At 38.3% G+C, this 26,580-nt stretch overlaps 1 protein-coding gene across 2 annotated transcripts in view; it reads right to left on the bottom strand.

The window, feature by feature from the left end:
- LOC115213643 (dynein beta chain, ciliary-like) overlaps positions 1-26,580 on the bottom strand; it is an 884,597-nt gene that overhangs the window by 781,223 nt on the left and 76,794 nt on the right. For both annotated transcript variants that reach the window (XM_036501971.1, XM_036501966.1), the window contains exon 4: positions 7,261-7,447. In XM_036501971.1, the coding sequence (XP_036357864.1) occupies positions 7,261-7,447 (187 nt within the window). The remainder of the gene's footprint in view (positions 1-7,260; positions 7,448-26,580) is intronic.

A 26,580-nucleotide genomic window follows, 5' to 3' on the forward strand; every position in this document is an offset into this window, starting at 1 on the left:
TATATATAGAGACAGAATACACACTAATACATACATACAAATACCTGTCAGTTTATTTATTTATTTGCCATTTCTTATCACCCTTTCCTCCTTCAGTTTTATGCATACTTTCCAAGACAATTTCTCTGTACAAGTAACTTTCACCCATTCCTGCCGTTGACATGATATTATTGCCAGGGTTTTCAGGCAGAAGCTGGCTAAGCTAATTGATTTAATCAAAAAAGGGCAGGTTTTTGGGCCTGTTAACTGCTACATGTATACTGTTGAGAGGCAGAAGGTAGAGTTGTCACACGCACATATTTTGGTTTGGTTGGTCACCAAAATAGATCCCACACTTCTAGATGACATCACAGCAGAAATCCCAGACCCCACTGTTGACAAGCAGCTGTACGATATTGTGAAGGCACACATGGTGCATGGTCCATGCGGTCCCGGCGACAGATATCCACACTACAGATGAAGCCAGCCTGAGAATGGGGGATTCACTATGACGTTACGGGGTCATCAAGTTGATAATTGATGGGTGGTCCCATACTGTCCATTTCTGATGAAAATTTTCAACGCTCATATAAATGTGGAGTTCTGTCATTCAGTAAAATCAATAAAGTATATATGTAAATATGTTAACAAGGGTACTCATGCTGCCATGTTCAACCTTCAAAAGAACAATAGCATGGACAAGGTGTCGCAGTACTTGCCTGGTTGATATATCAGCAGTGGAAGTTTTTTGGCGGATATTCAGGTTTCCACTTCACGAAAGAACCCCACCATCATAAAACTTTGGAAAAGGGCCAGCAGACTTACTTTGCTGAACAGACTGCTGCACAATTGGCGGCCAATCCAAAAGAAACAACTTTGACTGGTTTCTTTAGGCTTTGCCAACTTGACACATTTGCCAAAACACTTTTATACCCTCAGGTCCCGTCCTACTAAGTGTGGTCAAAAGAACACTTGGGTGTGTAGGAAGTCAGGTCAGGAAGTCAGTTTGCTTACAATTCCGTTATTAATTCGGTCCGGGACAAAGCTGGGGAAATTTTTTTCCTCAACGCTCCGACACATGGTGAGTAGATGCTATTTACTTACCCATGATGAAACCCCCTCTTTCCTCCATAGGGCAGCTATTCTGTTTTCACAGAGCATGAAGTTTTGTAACAGCATGTCCGCTGCCGTTGGTGCAAAACAAAGACACCATATTCACCTGCGAATGTTTTACACACCCTTCCAGGACTACCTACCAAATTGTGACAATTGTGACAATGATAACACAGCCTTTTCAGGGCCACCTCACATTCTATTGTTACCCAATTCTGAGAGTGTAGCATTGCTCTTTGCAGGGCTTTCTATCCAGTTGAAAATCGATTGGTTGGCCATAAACTTTGCCTCAATAATCATAATTGAGTAGAATCATTAAGAGTACTTTAAAGCAATTAAGCCCCGAGCAACGCCCGGCACTTCTGCTAGTAATATATATTTTAATAATTACTGGTATTTTTATATTTTATATAACGTAGAACATAAAAAGTAGGATAAAATTTTACAGCTGTTTCAGCCAAGAGGCCATATTACCCCACTTTACTTCCATCCCTTCAGTGAACTGAAGTATTTGGTAGATAATATTTGTCTCTTGGGATATGCAAAAAAGTCGAAATAATACAAAAAGTTTCCAAAAGCAGGGAAGTTTATCCGTGGAAAGAAAAACCTATGAAAACACCACAGTAACCTTGGGCAATAATGTCATATAATAACACATTTATTTACAAATAGGTAACTCTGTTTTTCTTTTGTTTTTTTCAGTTCATAGGCTCATTCACAAGGTGGCTCCATCATTCACACATGCCATCCTTGCTACATTCACCCATCTTTTGTTGAAACATTCGCTAGACAAAACTTGCCTCTCTACTCTCACCTTCCTTTTCAAGTGATACTTGAAAAAGTTGATGAAAGATTCAACAGAGAGGAAAGTGCTTGTCTCAAATCCTTTCAGACATGTCCACCAGACACATTCTTTCACCATAGCTACAAGTACAATGAAAATAGCTCTTCCTTTCCGTTTGATGATAGACTTGGCTGATAAACTGACGTGTCCCACACATGACAGCAGTTGTTCGACATAGACCCACAGGTCGGAAATGGTTGGACACTGCACAAGTGCTTGCAGAATGGTTTCATCGCTCTGACCACATCTAGGCCAGGTGTTTCTCAAGCCATGCCTGTAGAGCTTATCCCAAATGGGTAGTGCTTCTCGATAGCACTGCCAGGCCAGGGATCTCTGGAAGTTGTCCATAGGTCCCATCCTGAAAGTTGTCTTCATCAGGTGGGTCAGGTATTCCTCGTCGATGCCCGGGTTCATCCTGAGATTGTCATTGTACCTCCCCTCCACTCATCCCTTATAGAATGCTTTGGTTGTGATACAATCGCTCAAGGTTGACCGGGGATGGCATAGTTGCTCCAGAGCAACGTGATACTTGCGGTGCCATTTGCCCTTCCTCAGCCTCTTCTTGATCCATGATCCTGCAGCTCAGTCATGGAGATAAGCTGCAGGAGAGCGTGCCACACAAACAGCAACCACAACTGTCCACCGTCGTCTACGTAGAGTTGGAGATGTCACAATCTCAGTGCATGTTTGCGCATCATACACCACAGCATGCCAAGCCCTCCTTTCAGCAGGTGTTGGCAGCAAACGGATCGCCTGACCATCAGCATGCTTCCTTTCCACAAAAAGCGGGGGAGGATGCATTCCAGTTTGGTGATGGTAGAGTCAGGACAAGGCACGACGGTCAGGTGGTAGTAGATGACGGATGTGATGTACACGTTTGCCACCTCCACCCAACCTTTTAAGGAGAGCTTCCTCTCAGTCCATTGCCAGGAAAGAGTGGCCACCCTACTCATCTTGTCCCAGTTCTCCTCTGTTTGGAGGTTCGGACCAAACTGGACCCCAAGCAACTTGACCAGGTGCCAAGCTGCAAGCCCACTGACTTTTCCCAGTTGATTTTTGCTCCCGTCACTGCTTTGTCGTCTTTCAGTGTCTCGCCAACTAGCTCTATGTGCTCGTGGCTAGACACTATGACGGTGACATCGTCCAGGTATGCGGACACGCTCATTCTGCACCCCAGTTCTCGCAGGATGCCCCTCAGCCTCGCCAGCTTCTGCAGTAGTGGCTTGAAAGTCAATATGTACAGAAGCGATGAGAGAGGGCATCCCTGACAGACCGAACGTGCAATGTCAAAAGGGCTCAATAGATGCCCATTCAGACGAATTACTGAATGGATGCCTCTGTACAAAGTAGCCATCCAGCCATGGAAGATGGGACCAAAACCGGCTGCTATAAGGGCAGCCTCTAAGTATCAATGATCTACCCTGTCGAAAGCTTTGGACTGATCCAAATTGATCAGGCCCCCACCTATGCCAGGTTCCTTAACTACCCTGTCTATGATGTAGTGCATCAGATGGAGGTTGTCATGGATGCACATTTGCGCTTTGTCGACCAGTTTCTCAATGACAAGCGCCAACTTCTTGGCTAACACCTTGGCCAAAATTTTCAAATTTGTATTGCGCAGAGTGATGGGCCTAAAGTTACCTATTACGTCCCCCTTGTTTGGATCTTTCTTCAACAGCATTACAGCTCCTCAGCTCACAAAACTCGAGCATCCTGCCATCGCGTTCCTCACTTCCACCACCATGATGGCACCTTCGTAACACTCTGCCTCTCTTGCCGAGAGTCATGGCAGGCTGTGCAGGTAGACACTGAAGTCCACCCTGCGTTCTCGCTCACCACTCATTCCGAATAGTTGGGCAAAATGGTGCTGAAACACCTCACACATCTTGCTGGGCTCGAGTAATTCGTGCCCCTGTTCATCTATCAGAGACCGAATGGTGGCTTTGTTGCCCCATTGCACCTCCACCACTCAGGCCTCTCGCGCAGCTCCAACACCTTCGTTCCTGAGAGCATGCATCCTGGCCCTGACAACACAACCTTGCTGTTTGGTGATGAATGTTGGTTGAGGGCCATCCTCACTGCCAAAACATTGGATATGATGCCGCATCTTATTGCCTCTTCTAACTTCTTAACTAGCTCACCCTCTACTCTGTTTCTATCTATGGCTAGTGCTTTGCTATACCTAATCGCTTCTGCTTTTACTGCTTTCTTGAGGGCAAACCACCATTTGTTGTTGATGATGGCTCCTGTCAAAGCCCTCTTTACTAGCGTGCTAATTCAGTCTCTGAAAACCTGTCTTGATGGGAAAGACACGTTCGGTTTCCAGTAACTGGGGCCCTGCCTATATGTCTTATCTAAGTCTAGCATACATGTCACAAGTTTGTGATCCATGTAGCTGACTATGTGGAATTGTGGATATCCTAAGCTATCCCTATCTACTGTCCCACACAGTATCCTATCTAGATACAATCTTGACAACCCAATGCAGTTGTTCCATGTCCATGTTGGCACATTTGGGTGGTCGAGGCGGTACCTGTCAGACAGTTGAAAATGTCTGAGCAGGTCTGAGAGGCATTTGCATCTCTGCCTATTTCTATCTCTTCCCATGTAGTCTAGATGCATGTCTAAGGTAGCATTCCAATCCCCCACCAAAAGTAAACGACAAGACAATCCTAGGAATACTTCTAGATGTCGAAAGAAATCCATCTGACCCGTTAAAGGCAGTGCATAGACTGATAGGAGTTGAAAAGCACACCCATCACTACCGTCAACATCCAGGACAACCAGTCAACCCTCTGGGTCTATGAATATCGTCTTTGCTTCAAGATCCAAACTCTTGCAGAAAAGTACCGCAGTGCCACTACCGCCCATCCTCAGCAGACAGGGAGTAAGATAAATGTTAAACTGTGTGCCAAACATGGACTTTAGGGCCCGTGGATCATGGAGTCCGGTCTCACTTATGGCTATGATTCCCAAATCATGTGACTTTATGTCATTCAAGAGGTACTCTTGTTTCCAACAGGACCCCAAGCTATGCGCATTCACACAACCAATCTTGATCGTGATCCTAATAAGTTGTCACTAGGAGGTTACTATATAGTTTTTTCAAAGAGTATTTCTGAAACCCCACTACCACATTGGGGTAGAGAGATTTTAGCGTGTGGTGCAAGGTGGGTGTCACAAGCATAATTTTGATGTGTTCTGGAGGTGTTGTGTATGGGTGGTTGTTTGTTTTTATGTCATCTGTCAGGTTTGTTTTTGAGGTGATGTAATCCATCAACTCTTGTGTTTTTAGTGTTTATGGCTGTGTGCATGGTTGACGTAAATGTTTTGGTGGTGTTGCTGTTGTTTGGGTTTGAGTTCGAAATGTCTTCAAGAGTTGTGTATCTCCTTACTTTGTTGGTGTTTGCTTTTGTTCTTTATTTGCTTTCCTTTTCTGGCTATTTGCCATTCTTCACTACTTTCATCTTCCATCGAAATTTCTGAGGAACTGGAAGGGGGTAAGGGCAAGTTATGAGGGTGTATGTATGTTTGTGTAAGTGGTTGTGTTGCTGTTTTCATTGGTGTTGGTTCTGGATTGTTTGTGTGAGGTGTATGTGATATAGGGGAGGGGGAATCAGTTTTTCTATCTTCTTTTGTTTTTCCTGTATCTTTAGTTTTTGGTGGTGTTGTTGATAATGTTTTTTCAGGAGTTGATTTGTTTTCGATTGTTGGTATTGATGGTGTTCCTTTCATTATCTTTTGTGTTGATGGTGGTGTGGAGAGTAAGGCTTTTTTCTTAGATTTTGGTGGTGGTAGTTGTTGTTCTTGTTGTTTTGTGGCAGTTGGACAATCGTTTTTTAGATGTCTTGCTGTTGCACACATAATATCACTACATGCAACTTGTATTCTTTTGCTAATTGAATACTGGTGGGTATTTTATTAATCAATTCTTGATTAATCTGTAAAAGGATTTCCAGTGTTTTACTCACCTAGTTTTGTTGTTCTAAGACAGCAATTTCCAAAATGTTAGCTTTCTCCATTTCAAAGCAGATGGCAGATAATAGCCATTGCGTCTCTACCTCTGGAGGTACATTCTTTATTGTCACCTTTGTCACTCTCTGCCCAAGATAACTAAGTATCATTACCAACTGGTCTGTATGAAGAGTGAGTGTTGAAAATTGTTTTGCTAGGTTTTTGCTGTGAAAATTCACTTGAACAGTGGCAAATTTATGCCACCAATTGATGTATTCTTTATGTGCCCATACAGGGTGAAGGCATTTTTCAATTTTTTCTTATAGTGCATTCTCAGGTCTTTTTGTTTTTGTGCTTAGTATTTTGTAGATGATCTTTTTTTTGTGTTTGTTCTAATATATTCTGAGGGATGTGTAAGTGTAAATTTTCACCTTCTTTGGTAAGTAGTGTTTTTGTCTCAATTTGTTGTGCAGTGAATGATACAATGGTTTTCTTTTGTCTTATCACTTCAGTGAAATTTTTTGTTTGTTTTTGGTGGTGGTGGTGGTGGTGGTGGTGGTGGTGGTGGTAGTGTTGGTGGCAGAGGTGTCAGTTGTAGCAGTTGAAGGTGAAGTTGTAGTACTGTCTTTCATGGAGATCATGGTGGATGGCTTTGCCACAATATCGTTGTTGTTGATAGTGGTACTGGTATTCATGTTTATGTCTGTGTTTGTTTGTGTGAAATTTCTCTTTTCCTTCCTTCTTTTAAGGGAGTGTAGGAAACTCAATATCAAATGAGTTTCCAAGGAGACTAGTGTTTGATACAAAACTGTCTTCATAGCTTGAAAATGCCATCCTCGAAAGGAAAATGGCCAAGCAAGCCAAAAACAAATTTACAAAACCACGAAACATGCTACGCAGGGAAGGTTTCCTGTGGAAACAATTTGCACCATCAAATCTATTAGTTGTTGCATGACTTTTGCATAAAAAATATTATACAAGACACACTTTTGAAGGTAAAAAAAAGTCGATGTGACTATTGTCTGTCCATAAGATAGATAGAAAGATAGACAGACAGACAGATAGACATATATATTTTTATACATACATATATACATATATATATATATATATATATATATATATAATATATATATATATATATATATATATATATATATATTCACATATACATATATATAATTTGGTTTAACAATTTAATTTATATATATATATATTTAGCATTTTCTACCTTGTCTTATTTTCCTTATACATATCAACTCGTGTGTTCCTTTTCAACCTTCTACATATATATATATTAATAATATTGCTAAACCAAATATTTTGTGTAATACATTCCATCGAAATATTAGAAAAAAATTCACTTTTACCTGTTCGTAAATATATTTAAGGTTCTGAGATCTGTCCTTCCAAAACTCAAGTTCAACAACAGGGAGAGCATTTTCATTATCAATCAGTATTTGTGCAGAATCTTTTTTTAAGACCATACTGATTTGGCATGACCATTCTATAACTACAGTTTCAATCGAATGCACTAAATTACGGTCGGAAGGAATGCTGTGAAAAAAAAAGTATATCATTCAAATGAAGTCAAATTATATATGAATATAAGATTAAAGTGTAAAGCAAAGGCTATCATGCATATATTTAATTATACTACATATTTATATCTATATACTTAAAAAAGCAATGTCTGTACTTTTTCACTAGATAAAATTATTACTATTTTCACTAGATAAAACATGTATTAAGTTAGGGTTTTTTGTGTGTTTTTAATGAATCTGACCTCTGTCATGCTCACTATGGACCATTTTGTTCTAAAACAGATTAGGGTGGAGAACAAATTACCTTTACAATTTGAAATTTGGAAGTTTTAAAGATAATTTATGGACAGCTTTGTCTTTCGTCATTTAGCATAGGAAATTTGTCATCTCTAATATGGGGGGAAAAGAAAGTTAAAACAACAAATGGAGTGAGAGTGATTGACAGAGATACTTATTGAAAGTGAACTGTACTAAAATGTTTTGTTCTGAAGCTACTGGTAAGAAACTTGTATTGATGGTATTTTACATTTCATCCAGCTGATAAATGTAAATGTGCGCGTGCACACACATTCACATACTCTCACACATATGTATTTTTAGGCACATGCATAAGTGTATATAAATATGTATGTGCACGTATGAACATACAAACACACACAAGTTTTTTTCTTTGTTTTCAAGCAATCTAATATCCAACTCGCTCAACAACAACCCCCTTAAACATAGAGAGAGAAATGATGCTTAGATTACAGATAAGCACTTTCTGAATTGATCTACTATTTGAACATTCCTTGTGTTACGTAACCTACGAGTCAAAATAATTTTATTTCTGTTATATAAAGCAACATAAAACTTTTTAGTCAACTGAAGCTGAATGCTCCAGAACTCGAAAGACTAGGGAAACACATGAAGAAAGGCAGGGCAGGCTCCAGTCTCAGAGAAAATGAAATGCTGTGGACACACAAGAGCAACAAGAAGCAAGACTTCAGTCTGAAACAACCAAGCAAGCCCACTTGAGAGACCAGGAGACACCAGAGGAGAAATGATGGAGGTTAAGAGAACAAGTGTTTTCTTGTGAAAAGCAGTAACTTGCAGCCTTTAAATACCAGAGGAATTATGCACATTATTTACATTGTTGTCTTCATCTTGTTTGTTGTTAACACAACGTTTTGGCTGACTTCATCAGGTGTTTTGGGGAAATTTCAAACCTGGGTTCTCATTCCTAAGGTATTTTTCGATGTTATTATTATTATTATTATTATTATTATTATTATTATTCAGGTCACTACCTGGAATCGAACTCAGAATCTTGGGGTTAGTATCCTGCACTCTTAACCACTATGCCACATGTCTGTGGGCAATTATGGAGTGAACTTTAGGGCTAATAAATCTAATATTCTCCTACCCTTCCTTAATACTGGTTCCCATATGCTGTTCATATCTGCACTCAGTCTGCTTAGGAGGTTGCTGTGCCTTAGCATATGTGCTACTTCTTTTAGTTTTCGTATTTTCCAGTGGTATTCTCTGTCTATTATTTTAACTTTATCCCACAGGGGGAGGTGGTCTCCATTTTTCCATACATGATCACCTATACCTGATTTATCAATATCTCCCTATGTCACAGCTTTGCGATTTTCCTCTTCCCTTATTTTGAGGCAGTGGCATGTTTCGCCTTTGTATAAATTACCACAGCTGCATGAGGTGGAGTACACGCGGTTCTTGGACATATTCTCTTCTATTGGTGGTTTTACTCGAAGGAGATATTTGCAAAGTGTTGTATTACTTTTGAATACTGTCCTGATGTCATATGAGCCGCATATCGTTTGTATCTTTTCGGAGAGGCCTTTCACATATGGTAGACAGACTGTGGACAGTTTATCGGTTTCATCCTCTCTTTTTTTCATAACTGGAGTGGAGAGTATACTTTTGGAGTAGTTGTTGCTTAATAGATTGTTACTGAACTTGATCATTTCTTCATGGTGGGTATCACGATCGCTACTTATATTCATTGCTCGATGTTTTAGGCACTGAGTAATCCCTCTCTTTACACTGTATGGATAGTAGGAATTGAAGTTGAGGTTTCGTCCCATGAAGGTTGGCTTGCAGTATACAGATGTCCTGAATCCATACTTGTTGCGTGTTATTAATACGTCCAGAAATGCTAGCTGATTGTCTTTTTCCTTTTCCATTGTGAACTGTATGGACATCTTCCTGGTGGGGCTAGAGTATAAAGGTGTCATTAACGTATTGCAGCCACAGGCTTGATTTTAGTGGTGTTGATCCTAAAGCCAAATTCTCAAAGTATTCCATTTATATATTGGCTATTATCGGTGAAAATGGCGAACCCATAGCTAAACCCTCTTCCTGTTGATATATATATCAGTGTCCATACTGAAGTAGGTGGTTTCTACACAGAAGGTCAACATTTCCATCAAGTTTCTTATTGGTATACTAATGTATTCTTTTAGATGGGTGTCTGTCACTAGTTTTTCTTGAATCACCGATAGTGCTTCACCAGTTGGGACTTTGGTGAACAGACTTATCACATCTAGACTCACTATCTTGTTGGATTTAGTGGGGGTATCCTTGATCAATTCTGTAAAGTGGGTGGAATTCTTCACATACGATGTTGACTTACCTGCTAATGGACTGATTATATCCACAAGGAAGTGGCTCAGTGGATGACATGCTGAACCTCTACAGCTCACTATAGGTCATAATGGAATACCATCCTTGTGAATCTTAGGAAGACCGTACATGTGTGGTAGTTTACTGTAGTGCTGAGTCAGTTGTCTGTACTTCATTGGTGTAAAGTGATCCTTGTTCTTGATCAAGATCTGTGACAAGTTCCTCTCTGTTTTCAAAGTAGGGTCTTTTTTCACTTTGCTGTACCTACCATCACTTAGAAGACTTGCTAGTTTTTCCAAGTAATCTGACTTGTTCATCACCACTGTAGCATTTCCCTTGTCTGCTGGAAGTATTATGATGGAATTGTCACTCTGTAGTCTTTTCATAACGTTTCTTCCTCAGTGATGTTTGGTTTGCAAAGTTTCACTTTTTCTAGTATCTGTATCACTTTCCACCTTAGTTCATCTCCCTGAGCTTTTGGTATCTTTAGAGCTATCTCTTCAATAGGGGCTATTATGTCCAAGTATGGAATGCACTTGATGGTTGTCGCAAAGTTGAGACCTTTGTTTAGTACTGCTTCTTCAGAGCTTTCTAGATGTCAGCTACTTACATTAATTACTGCTTCCACAGGTGAGTGACGGACTTCAGTCTTCATTCTCTGACCTTTGAGTTTCATAAACTTCTTAATCTGGAGTGTCTTCACCATTTCAAATTCATGTACGACATTTCTAGATCTTGTTGGATTCTCTTTCTATCCTCATCTCTGGTTATTTTCCTAAGTAATGAAGATAACATCTCTTTGATTACGTTATTTAGTTGATGTTTTTTCTAATGGTTGAAATGGATCCTCTCACAAACGAGGGCATGTACTGTCCTTTCTGCTACCCTTCTAGCTTTATATGAATCCACTGGTGTCATTATATTCAAACCAGGTGGTATTAGCTTTGAGTCTCTACATCTACACAGGAAAGTTAGATGGTTTGAAAGACAAGCTATTTTTTGATTAGATAATACAGTTCTATATTTAAGAGATGAGGAATTATGTACATTATTTATATTTGATGGATATTTTTCCTCATCTTCTTTGATGTTAACACAACGTTTCGGCTGATATACTCTCCAGCCTTCATCAAGTGTCTTTGGGAAATTTCGAACCTGGATTCTCATTCCTAAGGTATTTTTCAATGTTGTTATTATTGTTCTATATTTTAAGAGATGAGGAATTATGTACATTATTAGTCATTGCCTCGGTAAGGCTCAATGTTCAAAGGTCTGGCTTCACCACCTCATCCCAGGTCTTCCTGGATCTACCTCTTCCACAGGTTCCCTCAATAGCTAGGGTGCGACACTTTTTCACACAGCTGTCCTCATTCATTCGCAACACATGACCATACCAGCGCAGTCGTCTCTCTTGCACACCACATCTGATGCTTCTTAGGTCCAACTTATCTCTCAAGGTACTTACACTCTGTTGAGTATGCACACTGACATTACACATCCATCAGATCATACTGGCTTCATTCCTTGCGAGCTTACACATGTCCTCAGCAATCACGACCCAAGTTTCACTGCCATGTAGCATGGCTGTTCATACACATGTATCTAACAGTCTACCTTTTACTCTGAGCGAGAGGCCCTTTGTCACCAGCAGAGGTAAGAGCTCTCTGAACTTTGCCCAGGCTATTCTTATTCTAGCAGCTACACTTTCAGCGCACCCTCCCTGCTACTAACTTGGTCACCTAGGTAATGGAAGCTATCAACTACTTCTAGTTTTTCTCCCTGGAATGAGAAAGAAGCTGTTCTTTGCACATTTTCAGTGTTTATCGCTCCTGAGCATCTGCCACATACAAAAACTATCTTCCTAGTTAGCCTTCCTTTGATGTTGCTTCATCACTTAGGTGTCCATAGCTTACACTGGAGATATCTTATGGAGTTTCTACCTATGCCTTTTCTACAGATCGAGCAGGGCCATCTGCCTGAAGGGATTTGTGATTTGTCTTCTTTTCTACTTTATTAAGACTTTGGCTTTAGCTACGTTGACTCTAAGGCCCTTTGATTCTAATCCTTGCTTTCACAGCTGAAACTTTTCCTCTAGTTCTGATAGTGACTCAGCAATTAGAGCAAGGTTATCAGCATAGAGGAGCTCCCAGGGCATCCTGTGTTGAATTCCTCTGCTATTGCCTGGAGGACTATGATGAATAAGAGGGGGCTGAGGACTGATCCTTGGTGGACACCCACCCCTACTTGGAATTCTTCACTGTACTCGTTGCCAACGCTCACCTTAATGACAACATCCCTGTACATGTCATGCACAGCTCTCACTAACCATTCATCTATCCATAGTTTCTTCATTGATCACCAGATAAGGGATCAGGGAACACTGTCAAAGGCTTTCTCCATGTCAACAAATGCCAGGTACAGAGGTTTATCTTTGGCTAGGTATTTCTCTTGCAGCTGTCTTACTAGAAATATACTTTTCTACTCTAGGCACGAGGCACGAAATTTTGTGGGAGAGGGCCAGTCAATTAGATCGACCCTAGTATGCAACTGGTACTTAATTTATCGACCCTGAAAGGATGAAAGGCAAAGTCTACCTTAGTGGAATTTGAACTCAGAAGGTAACGGCAGACGAAATACCGCTAAGGATTTCGCCCAGTGTGCTAACGTTTCTGCCAGCTCGCTGCCTTGTCTTACTAGAAATATAGCATCAGTGGTACTTTACTCTGGCACAAACTCAAACAGCATCTCATCTAAAGTGACTCTCTCCCTAATTACTTGGGCTATGACCCTCTCTGTGACCTTCATTACCTGATCCAATAACTTGATACCTCTGTAATTATTTGTATCTAAAGCATCACCTTTACTTGACACCTCTGTAATTATTTGAATCTAAAGCATTGCCTTTACATTTGTAGCGGTTGACTATGGTGTTGCTATACTAGTCATTGGATATGACTCCTTCATGTATCATCTGGTTAACTATACGGGTGACTAGGTTATAGCTGACACCACTAGATATTTTGAACATCTCTGCAGTGATTCCTGATGGGCCAGGGCCTTTCCCTGTCTTCATACCTTTAATTGCTTTATCTACCAAGGTACTCCCAATTTAGATAGCTGGTCCCTCTGTTGGGTCAGCATTCGGCAGACTCTCTTTCTCCCATTCATTCTCTTTTTTTAGCAACCTTTCATAGTGGTGTCTCCAAACCTCTCTCTTTGCATCCTCATTTAATGCAAGTGAGTTGTCATCCATGCAGACACACTTCTCTCCTATGACATCATGATTCTCTTTCACACTCTGTCTTGCAACACAAAATACCTTGTTTTTGGTCCTCACAGCACAGAACACCGGCAAATTTTTTATCTGCTTCTCCTCTGGCTAAATAAACATGTCTCCTAGCTTCCCTTCTGGCAGTTTGATACGATTCCCTGCTACCACTGTTCTTCCAGACCTTCCAAGCCTGTTTCTTTTCCCTAATAGCCCTGTCAACAACATTGTTCCACCACCACATTACCTTGGGTCGAGAGGGAACTTTGCACCATCTACAGATCTGGTCAGTGGCCCTCAGCAGGTTGTCCCATAGAAACCTCCAGTTGTCTTCCACATCATGTGGTGCTATATCACCCCCTATTTCATCAAAAGCTGTAATATGTCTCTAAATTTCTGTCCATTTGCTGGGTCTTTAAGCTTCCAGACCATTCTCCTCCCTGCTGGGTGCCTTCTGGGCATCCATTTAGCCCTGATCCTGAAGTCGCTAACTACCAGTCTATGTTGTGGGGTACATTCTTCGCCTGGGACAGTTTTGGCATTTATAAGCAGCCACCATTCCTTTTTTCTGGTGAGGATGTAGTCAATTTGGCTAGTGTGTCTACCAGAACAGTAGGTGACAAGGTGACTGGCAGGTTTCCTGAAGTTAGCATTGCAAACCATAAGATCATTTGCATCACATAACTCCAGCAGCCTGGTTCCCTCCTCATTGCAGGAACCAAAACATAGCCTCCATGTACACCATGGAAGCCCCCTGTATGTTGTCCATTGAAGTCACCAGCCACAAAGAGAAAGTCCCTATCATTTGTCAACGAGGTAGTCTGCAAGTGTGTGTCATAAAATTGTCTTTCTGTCCATCAGGTAGCCCCGGCTGAGGAGCATAGGCCGAGATAATGGTTGCTAACCCATGATGTAGCACTAATCTAAACTTAAGTATTCTATCGCATACTCTGACTACCTCAATTACCTTATTAATCCATTTCTCCACAAGAAGTATACCCGTGCTCTTGAACCTGTCAGTGTTCCCTGCCCAGAAAATCTTGTACCTCTGTTCTTTGCCTGTGAGGAACCTAGCGGAAGCTCCTCTCCACCTTACTTCTTGGAGGCAGCACAAATCTACACATCTCCGATCAAGCATCTCAACAATCTCACCAGACCTACTTTTCAGTGTGCCCACACTGAGTGTGCCAACTCTGAGGGTGTGGGAGGTGTGGGCCCGTGAGACCCTGGGATGGGGGACAGTAGCATCATGTACCTGAAAAGAAAGCTTGCATTTAGCAGAATTCATAAACAAACAATAGCCTTCAACCTGCATACACTACACGATCATTTTTATGCACTATGTGAACACTATCTTACATAGGAGATAAACCCTAAGTAGGAGTGGGGATGGCGTTAAGCCTTTAGAAGTGTTCACGGGAGACAACCAAAGGATGACAGAGGATAGGAACTTCTGGTACAGTTGGTGGAGGTAGAAAGGTGGGCGTACCGTGAAATAGCAAAAAATTAGACAAGAGCCTCTCCTGGATTCGTATTCTTTTGGGGGGAGTTATTAAAATGGAGTAGGGGAATCTAAGTGTGTGCGCTAGTTTATATAGTGTGGGGTGGTGGGGGAGGGGGAAGTGTTGGCAAAGCATGGCCAGATTTAGGGTGGTCAGGGATAGAACACGAGGGGGAAAAATATTCTTTTGAGATTTTGGGTAACATAATTTAATGAAACAGCAAATGCTGATAATAGTGAAATAAAAGTGAAAAATTTTAGAATTTTCGGTCAGACAAAATTAGAGAAATAAGTGATGATGTGACAAACTTCAATAAATGAATAGGTGATGAATAGAGAATGCGCGTGAAGGAACTTAAGTTTGTTTTAAGACAACAGCAAGGAAGACGAAACAATGTTTACATGATAATGGATGTGGAAAATTTGGCAGAAACACCTGTAAGTGTTTATTTATACACTCATTTATTCTTATTTATTTATTGTTATTTATATATTTATTTACTTAGTTATTTGCTTATTTCATTCATTTATTTGGATCAATTACACATATGGTCTAATCAATTAATAAATAGATATAATTGAATGTTTACAGGCTCATGTTTGTTGATTGTTTATCCTTTCTATTTTCTTATTTGCCTTACATATATACATTATATATATATATATATATATATATGTATATATATATATATATCTATAGAAATTCGGGGTGAGTACTTGATAATTATAAGCACCTGTGTATACCGTTTGGTGGTGTAGGTGGTGGAGTAAATTGATCAAAATAAAAACATGATGCGAAGGACTCAGCGGTACATATGTTTCGGGCCTTTATTAGACAGATTTATAACAATGCATAATGTATGTCTGTGGCCTTCTTCAGCCGCGCACAACAGCTTCCACAAGGACATGTGTTACATCAAAAATTCTTGGTTGGGGATGCAAATCCTCTCATTCGCGTACGACATAATGCGGCAGCAGCATAGAATTGAAGCGTCCATCTCTTTCTACATTCTACATTGAGAGAAGAAAGAGATGGACGCTTCAATTCTATGCTGCTGCCGCATTATGTTGTACGCGAATGAGAAGATTTGCATCCCCAACCAAGAATTTTTAATGTAACACATGTCCTTGTGGAAGCTGTTGTGCGCGGCTGAAGAAGGCCACAGACATACATTATGCATTGTTATAAATCTGTCTAATAAAGGCCCAAAACATATGTACCGCTGAGTCCTTCGCATCATGTTTTTATTTTGATCAATTATATATATATATATGTAGGTCCCAGGTTGAGTTGGGGTTAACCACAGTAAATAAGGTACTCAATACATAGCAGAGTAAATTAATTTATTTTATAGAAGGAGCTTCTACAGGACTAGAACTGTTTCATTCAAAAGAAATCATCAGGAAGCTAGGTGACAAGAATAGTTTTGGCATTTATACATTTAGGCAGGTTTAAAGGGGTGGTGGTGGGGGACTTTTTGGGGTAGGCATGGCACAAACTATCATTCTTAGGGGAGTGGTCAAAGGAATCAGTGATAAAGTAGATAAAAGAATAAATAGAATAATAGAGTTTTAGGTAAATAAGGAGACTCTCACTTATACATATATATATATATATATACATATACACACACACACACATATATATATATGCATATATACATACATATATATATATATATATACATATATACATACACATACACACATACATCCATATACACATGTACATATGCACCCATTTACATATATCTACATACACACCCATACCCATACTCATACATACACACATATATCTACACACATATATATAAAAATAAATATAAAAGAGGATATACACCCTCATACACACACGCTCACATATCTATATATATATATATACACATACATACACACACTTATATATATATATACATATATATATATATACATACATATATACATACACATACATATGCATATACATGCACACACATACACACACATTTCTTCCCTAATTTTAATTTTACTTTTATTTTCATTTTTATTTTTATTTTTATTTTGACCTCGACCAACCAGGCCGGCACTGAAGTAAGGTCCTCCCTAGGGAGCTAGCCTAGCTGGCCTAAAGAAACCATTTATTGCCCCTCTCCCATCCTTTCTATCTTTCTTCCCACTGATACGAACACAAACACTCACACACGCACACACACTCACACGCACACTCATACACATACACAAACGCACGTGTTATATTCATACATACATAAGTGTACCGACTTTCACATAAACGTACACATAACTATGTACACACAAAACCACATATATAAATGTACTTCAGTACACATAAACACACATGAACATCTGCCCGCATATATAGACGTATATGCCTATATACAGACATTTGTGCATATAAACATACATACGCATATATACGCATCCATACGCCTTTAAGTACATATTAGCACACATGCACGCATACACGTGTACATAAAAGCATACCTACATATATCTACCTACACACATACATATACATACATGCACGTATATACACATACGTACACGTACCTACAAATTCATATCTACACGCATACACATACATACATCTACACACACACAGAAGACTAGTCCATATATATACACAAATATATATACATATATATATATATACATATACATATATATACATATATATACATATATATATATATATACACATACACGCATGCATATACCTACATATACATACACATATATACTTACACCAGTCATATACATATCTACATACACATACATCCATATATCTATACATATACATACACATATATATTCACATGCACACACTAATACACATACGCATATCTACGCACATACACGCATACACATCTATCACGCCCAATCTAGCCAGGAACCTAGCTAATAATAACGTGAAAAAACTTAATAAATCTACTTTTTCCGAGGCCCATCCAACATCCGAAAGCAATTTCAACTGCCCTGATAAAACCACTTGCCCCCTCAACAACAACTGCCTACAGAAGGACCTCGTCTACACATGCGAGGTATGATCAGGCCCCGATGATAAAAGAAAATCGTACATCGGAATGACGTCAAACAGCTTTAAGACTCGTTGGTACGCCCACACACATTCGTTCCGGCGACCTGACAAATCTAACCAAACTACTCTCGCCGCCCACATCTGGTACCTTAAAAGGAACTCCATCCCCTTCAAGATCAAGTGGAGACTACTACAGAGGGCGCGTTCGTACACAGGAGGCCATACCTGCTGTGACCTTTGCATTTCTGAGAGCCTGGAGATCTTGTTCGCCAAAGGCCCTCTCCTCATCAAGATATTGGAACACTCCCCAAATTGTATGCACAAAATTTACGCAAACTACAAAAACTACAGACCCACCCGGCAACCCGATTGACGACACCCCACCCACAAACCCCCCAACCCCACCGTTCCTTCAACAACCCCAATTACCTTCTCTCCTAAGACTATTCACATATTCTATATGTACACATGTATATATGTATAGGTATGTATGGGTGTAGGTATGAATATACGTATGTATGTGTGTGCGTGTATTTACATACGTGTATATATATGTATATATGTATATATATATGTGTATATATATGTATGTGGATATATATATATATATATATATATATATATATATATGCATGCTTGTGTGTTATGTATATGTAGGTATGTAGATTTATGTGTATGTGTTTATATGTATGTAGGTATATATACATATGTGTAAATAGGTATATATGTGTATGTTTATATGTATGTATTCGTCTGTATGATGGGTAATTGCATGTATATATATTTATTATTTATTATTTGAGTATGCATGTATGTATATATGTATATGTTTGTATGCATGTATGTATTTATGTATATATAGATGCGTGTGTGTGTATGTGTATGCATATGTATATACATATGTATACATTTATGTATGCGTATGTGTATTGGTGTATATATGTGTATATATGTGTATTTGTGTGCGTTCGTGTGTATATATATATATATATATATATATATATATATATATATATATATGTGTGTGTGTGTGTGTGTATATATGTGTGTATATGCCTGTATACCTCTGTGTGGATGTATGTATGTATATGGGTGTGCGTACGGATGTATATGTATGTGTATGTAGATGTGTGTGTATGTATATGTATGTGTATATATATATTTATATATACATGTGTGTATATATGTGTATGTGTATATATATGTATATATGTATGGGTATATATGTGTATATGTATGTATGTATGTGTATGTGTGTATATGTATGGACTTGTTGGGTTTCTTTTTTTATATATGTAGATAGATGTGTGTGCGTGTATGTGCGTAGATATGCGTATGTGTATTAGTATGTGCATGTGAATATATATGTGTATGTATGTGCATAGATATATGGATGTATGTGTATGTAGGTATGTATATGACTGGTGTAAGTATATATGTGTATGTATATGTAGGTATATGCATGCGTGTATGTATATATATATTATATATATATATATATATATATATATATATATATATATATTACGTCCTGGTCTTGTTTTGTTGTTTATTTTTTATTTTTACCGTTATTGTTTTTACGTTTTTGTATTCTTATTGGTGTCACGTATTCTGTATTTTTGTTTGTGTACTTCGATCGTTTTCCGTCCTTTCGTTGTATACATTCGAAGCTTTCTTCCAGGGGATCTAATGCGCTTGGCTTAGATTTCCCTTGGCGGGCTGGCCATATCGGAGCAATCTCAAGATTAATCAGCCGAAATTGCTAAGATGATCTGGTTCTTGACTGATGACTGAGGGCTTCGAATGTCCCGTCCTGTGGTTCTTGTGTCGTCTCTGTGGTGTTTCATGTTCTTGTCCATGTCTGTAATTAATTTTACTGTTTACCTATATAATCGGCGGCTACGTATCCACAATTGTCCTTATACGATAAGTATATTTTTTTCTCTAGCTTTGATACGACTCTTAATCTGTCTCTTTTTCTCTCTCTCTCTCTCCTCCCTTATTCCACTTCCTTTCTTTCCCTCTCCATCCGTTTCCCCCCCCTTCTACGTTTCTCTATCTCTCTCACCTCCAGCCCCCTCGATCTGTCTCTTTCTTCTCCTCCCTCGTCCACCTTCTCTCCCTTTTCATCTGTCCCTTTCTCCTGTCTTTTGTTCTCACGTGACAGCTAGCCGCTGTTGAGCGCTCTTTTCGTTTTCAGCAGCCGCAGAAGCAACACGTATTTGTTCGTCTCCCCGTGGCCTTTAGGCACAACTTCACAAGCCAGCCCCATACTCAAATCGTCCTGTCGAAAGACCCTTGTCCTACGTCCTGGTCTTGTTTTGTTGTTATTTTTTATTTTTACCGTTATTGTTTTTACGTTTTTGTATTCTTATTGGTGTCACGTATTCTGTATTTTTGTTTGTGTACTTCGATCGTTTTCCGTCTTTCGTTGTATACATTCGAAGCTTTCTTCCAGGGGATCTAATGCGCTTGGCTTAGATTTCCTTGGCGGGCTGGCCATATCGGAGCAATCTCAAGATTAATCAGCCGAAATTGCTAAGATGATCTGGTTCTTGACTGATGACTGAGGGCTTCGAATGTCCCGTCCTGTGGTTCTTGTGTCGTCTCTGTGGTGTTTCATGTTCTTGTCCATGTCTGTAATTAATTTTACTGTTTACCTATATAATCGGCGGCTACGTATCCACAATTGTCCTTATACGATAAGTATATTTTTTTCTCTAGCTTTGATACGACTCTTAATCTGTCTCTTTTTCTCTCTCTCTCTCTCCTCCCTTATTCCACTTCCTTTCTTTCCCTCTCCATCCGTTTCCCCCCCCCTTCTACGTTTCTCTATCTCTCTCACCTCCAGCCCCTTCGATCTGTCTCTTTCTTCTCCTCCCTCGTCCACCTTCTCTCCCTTTTCATCTGTCCCTTTCTCCTGTCTTTTGTTCTCACGTGACAGCTAGCCGCTGTTGAGCGCTCTTTTCGTTTTCAGCAGCCGCAGAAGCAACACGTATTTGTTCGTCTCCCCGTGGCCTTTAGGCACAACTTCACAAGCCAGCCCCATACTCAAATCGTCCTGTCGAAAGACCCTTGTCCTACGTCCTGGTCTTGTTTTGTTGTTTATTTTTTATTTTTACCGTTATTGTTTTTACGTTTTTGTATTCTTATTGGTGTCACGTATTCTGTATTTTTGTTTGTGTACTTCGATCGTTTTCCGTCCTTTCGTTGTATACATTCGAAGCTTTCTTCCAGGGGATCTAATGCGCTTGGCTTAGATTTCCCTTGGTGGGCTGGCCATATCGGAGCAATCTCAAGATTAATCAGCCGAAATTGCTAAGATGATCTGGTTCTTGACTGATGACTGATGGCTTCGAATGTCCCGTCCTGTGGTTCTTGTGTCGTCTCTGTGGTGTTTCATGTTCTTGTCCATGTCTGTAATTAATTTTACTGTTTACCTATATATGTATATATATGTATATATATGTATATGTATATATATATGTATATATATATATTTGTGTATATATATGGACTAGTCTTCTGTGTGTGTGTAGATGTATGTATGTGTATGCGTGTAGATATGAATTTGTAGGTACGTGTATGTATGTGTATATACGTGCATGTATGTATATGTATGTGTGTAGGTAGATATATGTAGGTATGCTTTTATGTACACGTGTATGCGTGCATGTGTGCTAATATGTACTTAAAGGCGTATGGATGCGTATATATGCGTATGTATGTTTATATGCACAAATGTCTGTATATAGGCATATGCGTCTATATATGCGGGCAGATGTTCATGTGTGTTTATATGTACTGAAGTACATTTATATATGTGGTTTTGTGTGTACATAGTTATGTGTACGTTTATGTGAAAGTCGGTACACTTATGTATGTATGAATATAACACAAGCGTTTGTGTATGTGTATGAGTGTGCGTGCGAGTGTGTGTGCGTGTGTGAGTGTTTGTGTTCGTATCAGTGGGAAGAAAGATAGAAAGGAAGGGAGAGGGGCAAAAAATGGTTTCTTTAGGCCAGCTAGGCTAGCTCCCTAGGGAGGACCTTACTTCAGTGTGGTTGGTCGAGGTCAAAATAAAAATAAAAATAAAAATAAAAATAAAAATAAAAATAAAATTAAAATTAGGGAAGAAATGTGTGTGTATGTGTGTGCATGTATATGCATATGTATGTGTATGTATATATAAGGCGCGCATGGCATTACGATTATATATATGTATGTATATATATATATAAGTGTGTGCATGTATGTGTGTATATATATATATATAGATATGTGAGTGTGTGTGTATGGGGGTGTATATCCTCTTTTATATTTATTTATATATATATATGTGTGTAGATATATGTGTGTATGTATGAGTATAGGTATGGGTGTGTACGTAGATATATGTAAATGGGTGCATATGTACATGTGTATATGGATGTATGTGTGTATGTGTATGTATATATGTATATATATATATATATATATATATGTATGTATATATGTATATATATATATATGTGTGTGTGTGTGTATATGTATATATATATATATATATATATATATGTATAAGTAAGAGTCTCCTTATTTACCTAAAACTGTATTATTCTATTAATTCTTTTATCTACTTTATCACTGATTCCTTTGACCACTCCCCTAAGAATGATAGTTTGTGCCATGCCTACTCCAAAAAGTCCCCCACCACCACCCCTTTAAACCTGCCTAAATGTATAAATGCCAAAACTATTCTTGTCACCTAGCTTCCTGATGATTTCTTTTGAATGAAACAGTTCTAGTCCTGTAGAAGCTCCTTCTATAAAATAAATATATATATATATATATATATATATATATACATATATACACATATATATATATAAAAATACATACATACATACATATATATACACACACACACACATCCAACTGACTTCTTTACCACTGCAGATATAAAAACAGAGGCAATGTTGATTGATTACATCAATATAAAGGAAGATGATGTAATGAGAGCTATAGATGATATGAACCCAAACTCACATACTAGCCCTGATGGATTCCCAGCAATCCTTCTAAAAGTATGTAAACGAGTCCTAGCAAGACCACTGCAGTCCTGCTTTCAGAGCTTCCTTGCGACTGGCAAACTTCCAAGAAAACTGAATGGGGGTAAAATATGCCCTATTTATAAAGGGGGTAGCAGAGTGGAGGCCAAGAACTACAGACCTATCTCTCTCACCTCACACATCAGCAAGGTCATAGAATGAATACTCAGAAGAAAATAATCGCCTTCCTTGAAGAAAATGACTTGCGGCCTGACACCCAACATGGTTTCTGACCAGGAAGAAGCTGCCTAACTCAGCTCCTACAACACTATGACTGGGTGCTGAAACAGCTGCTCAACCACTCAAATGTCTCGACTTTGCAAAGGCCTTTGATAAAGTCGATCATGAAATGATACGTCATATACAGTGTGATCTTGGCATAGTTGGAAAATTGGGAGAATGGCTTCATGACTTTCTGAAGAATAGAAGTCAGGTGGTTGTAGCCAATGGGGCCACCTCCAATAACATGCAAATAGTGAGCGAGAGCCACGATCACAAGTTAAGCAGATGATACAAAAGTTTCACAGGTAACACAGAACCTTGAAGACACTATGCATCTGCATTGTGAGCTGGATGAAATATACAAGTGGGCTGAAAAGAACAGCATGCAGTTTAATGCTGAAAAGTTTCAAGCTTTGTGCTATCAGCATGCAAAACTAAATGCAACACCCAATAAATACACTGGACCTGCAAAGATTGCAATCCCAGAGGCACAATCAGTGCAAGACCTGGGCATTTAAATGAGTAATGATGCAACCTTTCATGTGCATGTTGCTAAATTGGCAATGAAATGTAGGTGGCTGACCGGATAGATTCTTAGAACTTTTAGAACAAGCGACCAGGAAGCCATGATGGTCCTCTGGAGGACACTTGTCCTAAGCCACTTTAACTATTGTTCTCAGCTATGGTCACCAACCAGTGTCAAATTAATCTCAGAACATAAGGCAATCCAATGAAGCTAAACAAAGAAGATAGCCTCTGTGCAGCATATAAGCTATAGGGAAATACTCAAGAGATTAAGACTCTTTTCCTTAGAGCATAGGCAAGAAAGATATGCCATAATATACATCTGGAATATCCTGGAAAGACTTGTCCCAAACTTTGGCATCGAGAGTTGTACAAATACTAAAACTGGGCGCCACTGCATAGTGCCAAGGACTCCAAATTTGCCATCAAGATGTTGACAAAACACTACAATAGCCTGGACTTCAGAGGTCCACAGCTCTTCAATATCCTCCCGAAGGACCTGAGAGACCTGCATGGGGTGGATGTAGGTGTCTTCAAAATAAAGCTGGACCACTTCGTGTCAGGTGTCCCAGATGAACCAACTTCGTGGCAGGAGGTGCAGATTAGAGCAGCTGCATCAAACTCTCTCATGCACCAAATGTCAATTGCTAAAAAGCATTTGTGAAGTAAAATTATGTAGCAAAACCAAATGGGGATGAGTTGAAACTGGATGAAATAAAAAAATAAAAATATACAAATATACATATATATATATATATATATATATATATATAATCAATATAGGGTGGCAAAAAATTTTGTAGAATTTTTTTTTTTTTTTTTTTTTTTGCCACCAGAGGCCTAGTGGGAAAAAATTAAATAGTCATAGACCATTTATAAGTTCAACATCACAATCAAGGAACGGCCATAATAGGCCTTTCACCCACTAGAAATAACAGCCAAAGCTTCAACCGCAAAATAACATCAATTCCGCAAACCAGGAGAAAATTAAAAAATTAAAAATTACTGACGAATCTAAGGGCCTATGGAAGATTGGCTTGATTTAATTTAATCAGGTTAGTTTACCATTAAACAATAGATGAAACGGTGCATCGTATAAGAAATTACAGGGTAAATGTTTTTTTAATTTCTCCTGGTTTTGCGGAATTGATGTTATTTTGCGGTTGAAGCTTTGGCTGTTATTTCTAGTGGGTGAATGGCCTATTATGGCCGTTCCTTGATTGTGATATATATATATATATATATATATATATATATATATATATATATATATATATATATATACACATATATACATACACAAATATACATATATATATGCACATATATATACATATATTCACATATATATAATACACATATATGGATATTTAATAATTATAATACTAACATATATATATAATATATATATACACATATATGGATATTTATATACATATATATACTAACATATATATTATATATATATATATATATATATATATATATATATATATTATATAGGTACTGTAAGTTTAGAGGGAATACTTGATAAGTGTAAATACCTGTATATGCCAGATAGTGGCAATGGTGAGAGAATATATCAACATAAATTGAAAACAGAACACAAAGGATGTTGTGATACACGTGTTTCAAGCTTTATAAACAATCTGTTATTACATCAGCATAGGTATATTATGATATAAAAGATGGTTTAAACTCTCTTCAGCTGCAAACATTGTTATCCCAATGATTACATCAGAAATAATAAGTAATGTAGTATTAACCATTACAAAATATATATATATATATATATATATATATATATATATATATATATATATAAAACTGAGAAGGTGTGTCTGTCTGTCTGTGTGTTTCCCTAAAACTTGAGAACTACACAACCAATTTCATTCAAATTTTACACATGCCTTACTTAGCGTCCATGTAGCTTCATGGGCAAAAAAAATGTTCAACATCTTGCCTAGAGCGAGCCCATAGCAATATCATATCTTTTCCACTATTTCAGTATTACGTGTTAAAAGTGAAACAAAAACATTTCTCTATTTTATGTCAGATACTTTCACTTTAACAATAAAAATAATAATAACAATTGAATTATATGTAGTAAGTAATAATTAAAATCAAACTAAAGTATAATATAATCGAAACATAAAAAAAAAAGTAAAAATAGCAATTGGTATAAAATTGCATCAATGACTTGAACTTGAATAAGTGGTTTCACATGAATGGGAATAAATTAAAAATAGAATTAGCATGCAGAAATGGAATAGTCCAGATGGATAATAAAAAATTAAATTAAAGAAAAGACTATTGTCTATAACGTATACAATGTAGAGAAAAAAGAAGATTTGAACACATGAAGGAAAGCACCTTCGAAAAGTGTCATGGTGCGATTATGAAAGATATCAATCAGAGGCGGTAAATTCGCCACAATAGAAGCAAGGTTCGAGTCAACGGAGCGTGCAAGGGAGCACTCGACTCGAACTTGCAAAGTGGAAATATTTTATTTTTTCCTTTATATCTGGGATGTAGGACGTCCCGGAAAATAATTTAAAATGCCCCCCCCCCCGAAGTAGAGGCAGGCTGGATTGTAATCACGCTTCTATACAAGAAGGAGGACAAGATACAATTCATCGAAATTACAAGAGACGGGCTAACAATTCCAGTCTGTTATATATTTTGAGTATTGTTATCACTAGCGATATCAAGATATAACTTTGTATTTTGTATTTTATGTGTAGATGTATATATATAGATGTACATGTAATATGTACACATATATACATACACTAACACTATGACCCGGCAACAACGGGTCTTTAATGCTAGTATATATATATATACATATAAATACTAGCTCAGATTTATAGATATT

This window comes from Octopus sinensis, linkage group LG1 (genome assembly GCF_006345805.1).
Source record: "Octopus sinensis linkage group LG1, ASM634580v1, whole genome shotgun sequence".
In the NCBI taxonomy this organism is placed as follows: Eukaryota; Metazoa; Mollusca; class Cephalopoda; order Octopoda; family Octopodidae; genus Octopus; species Octopus sinensis.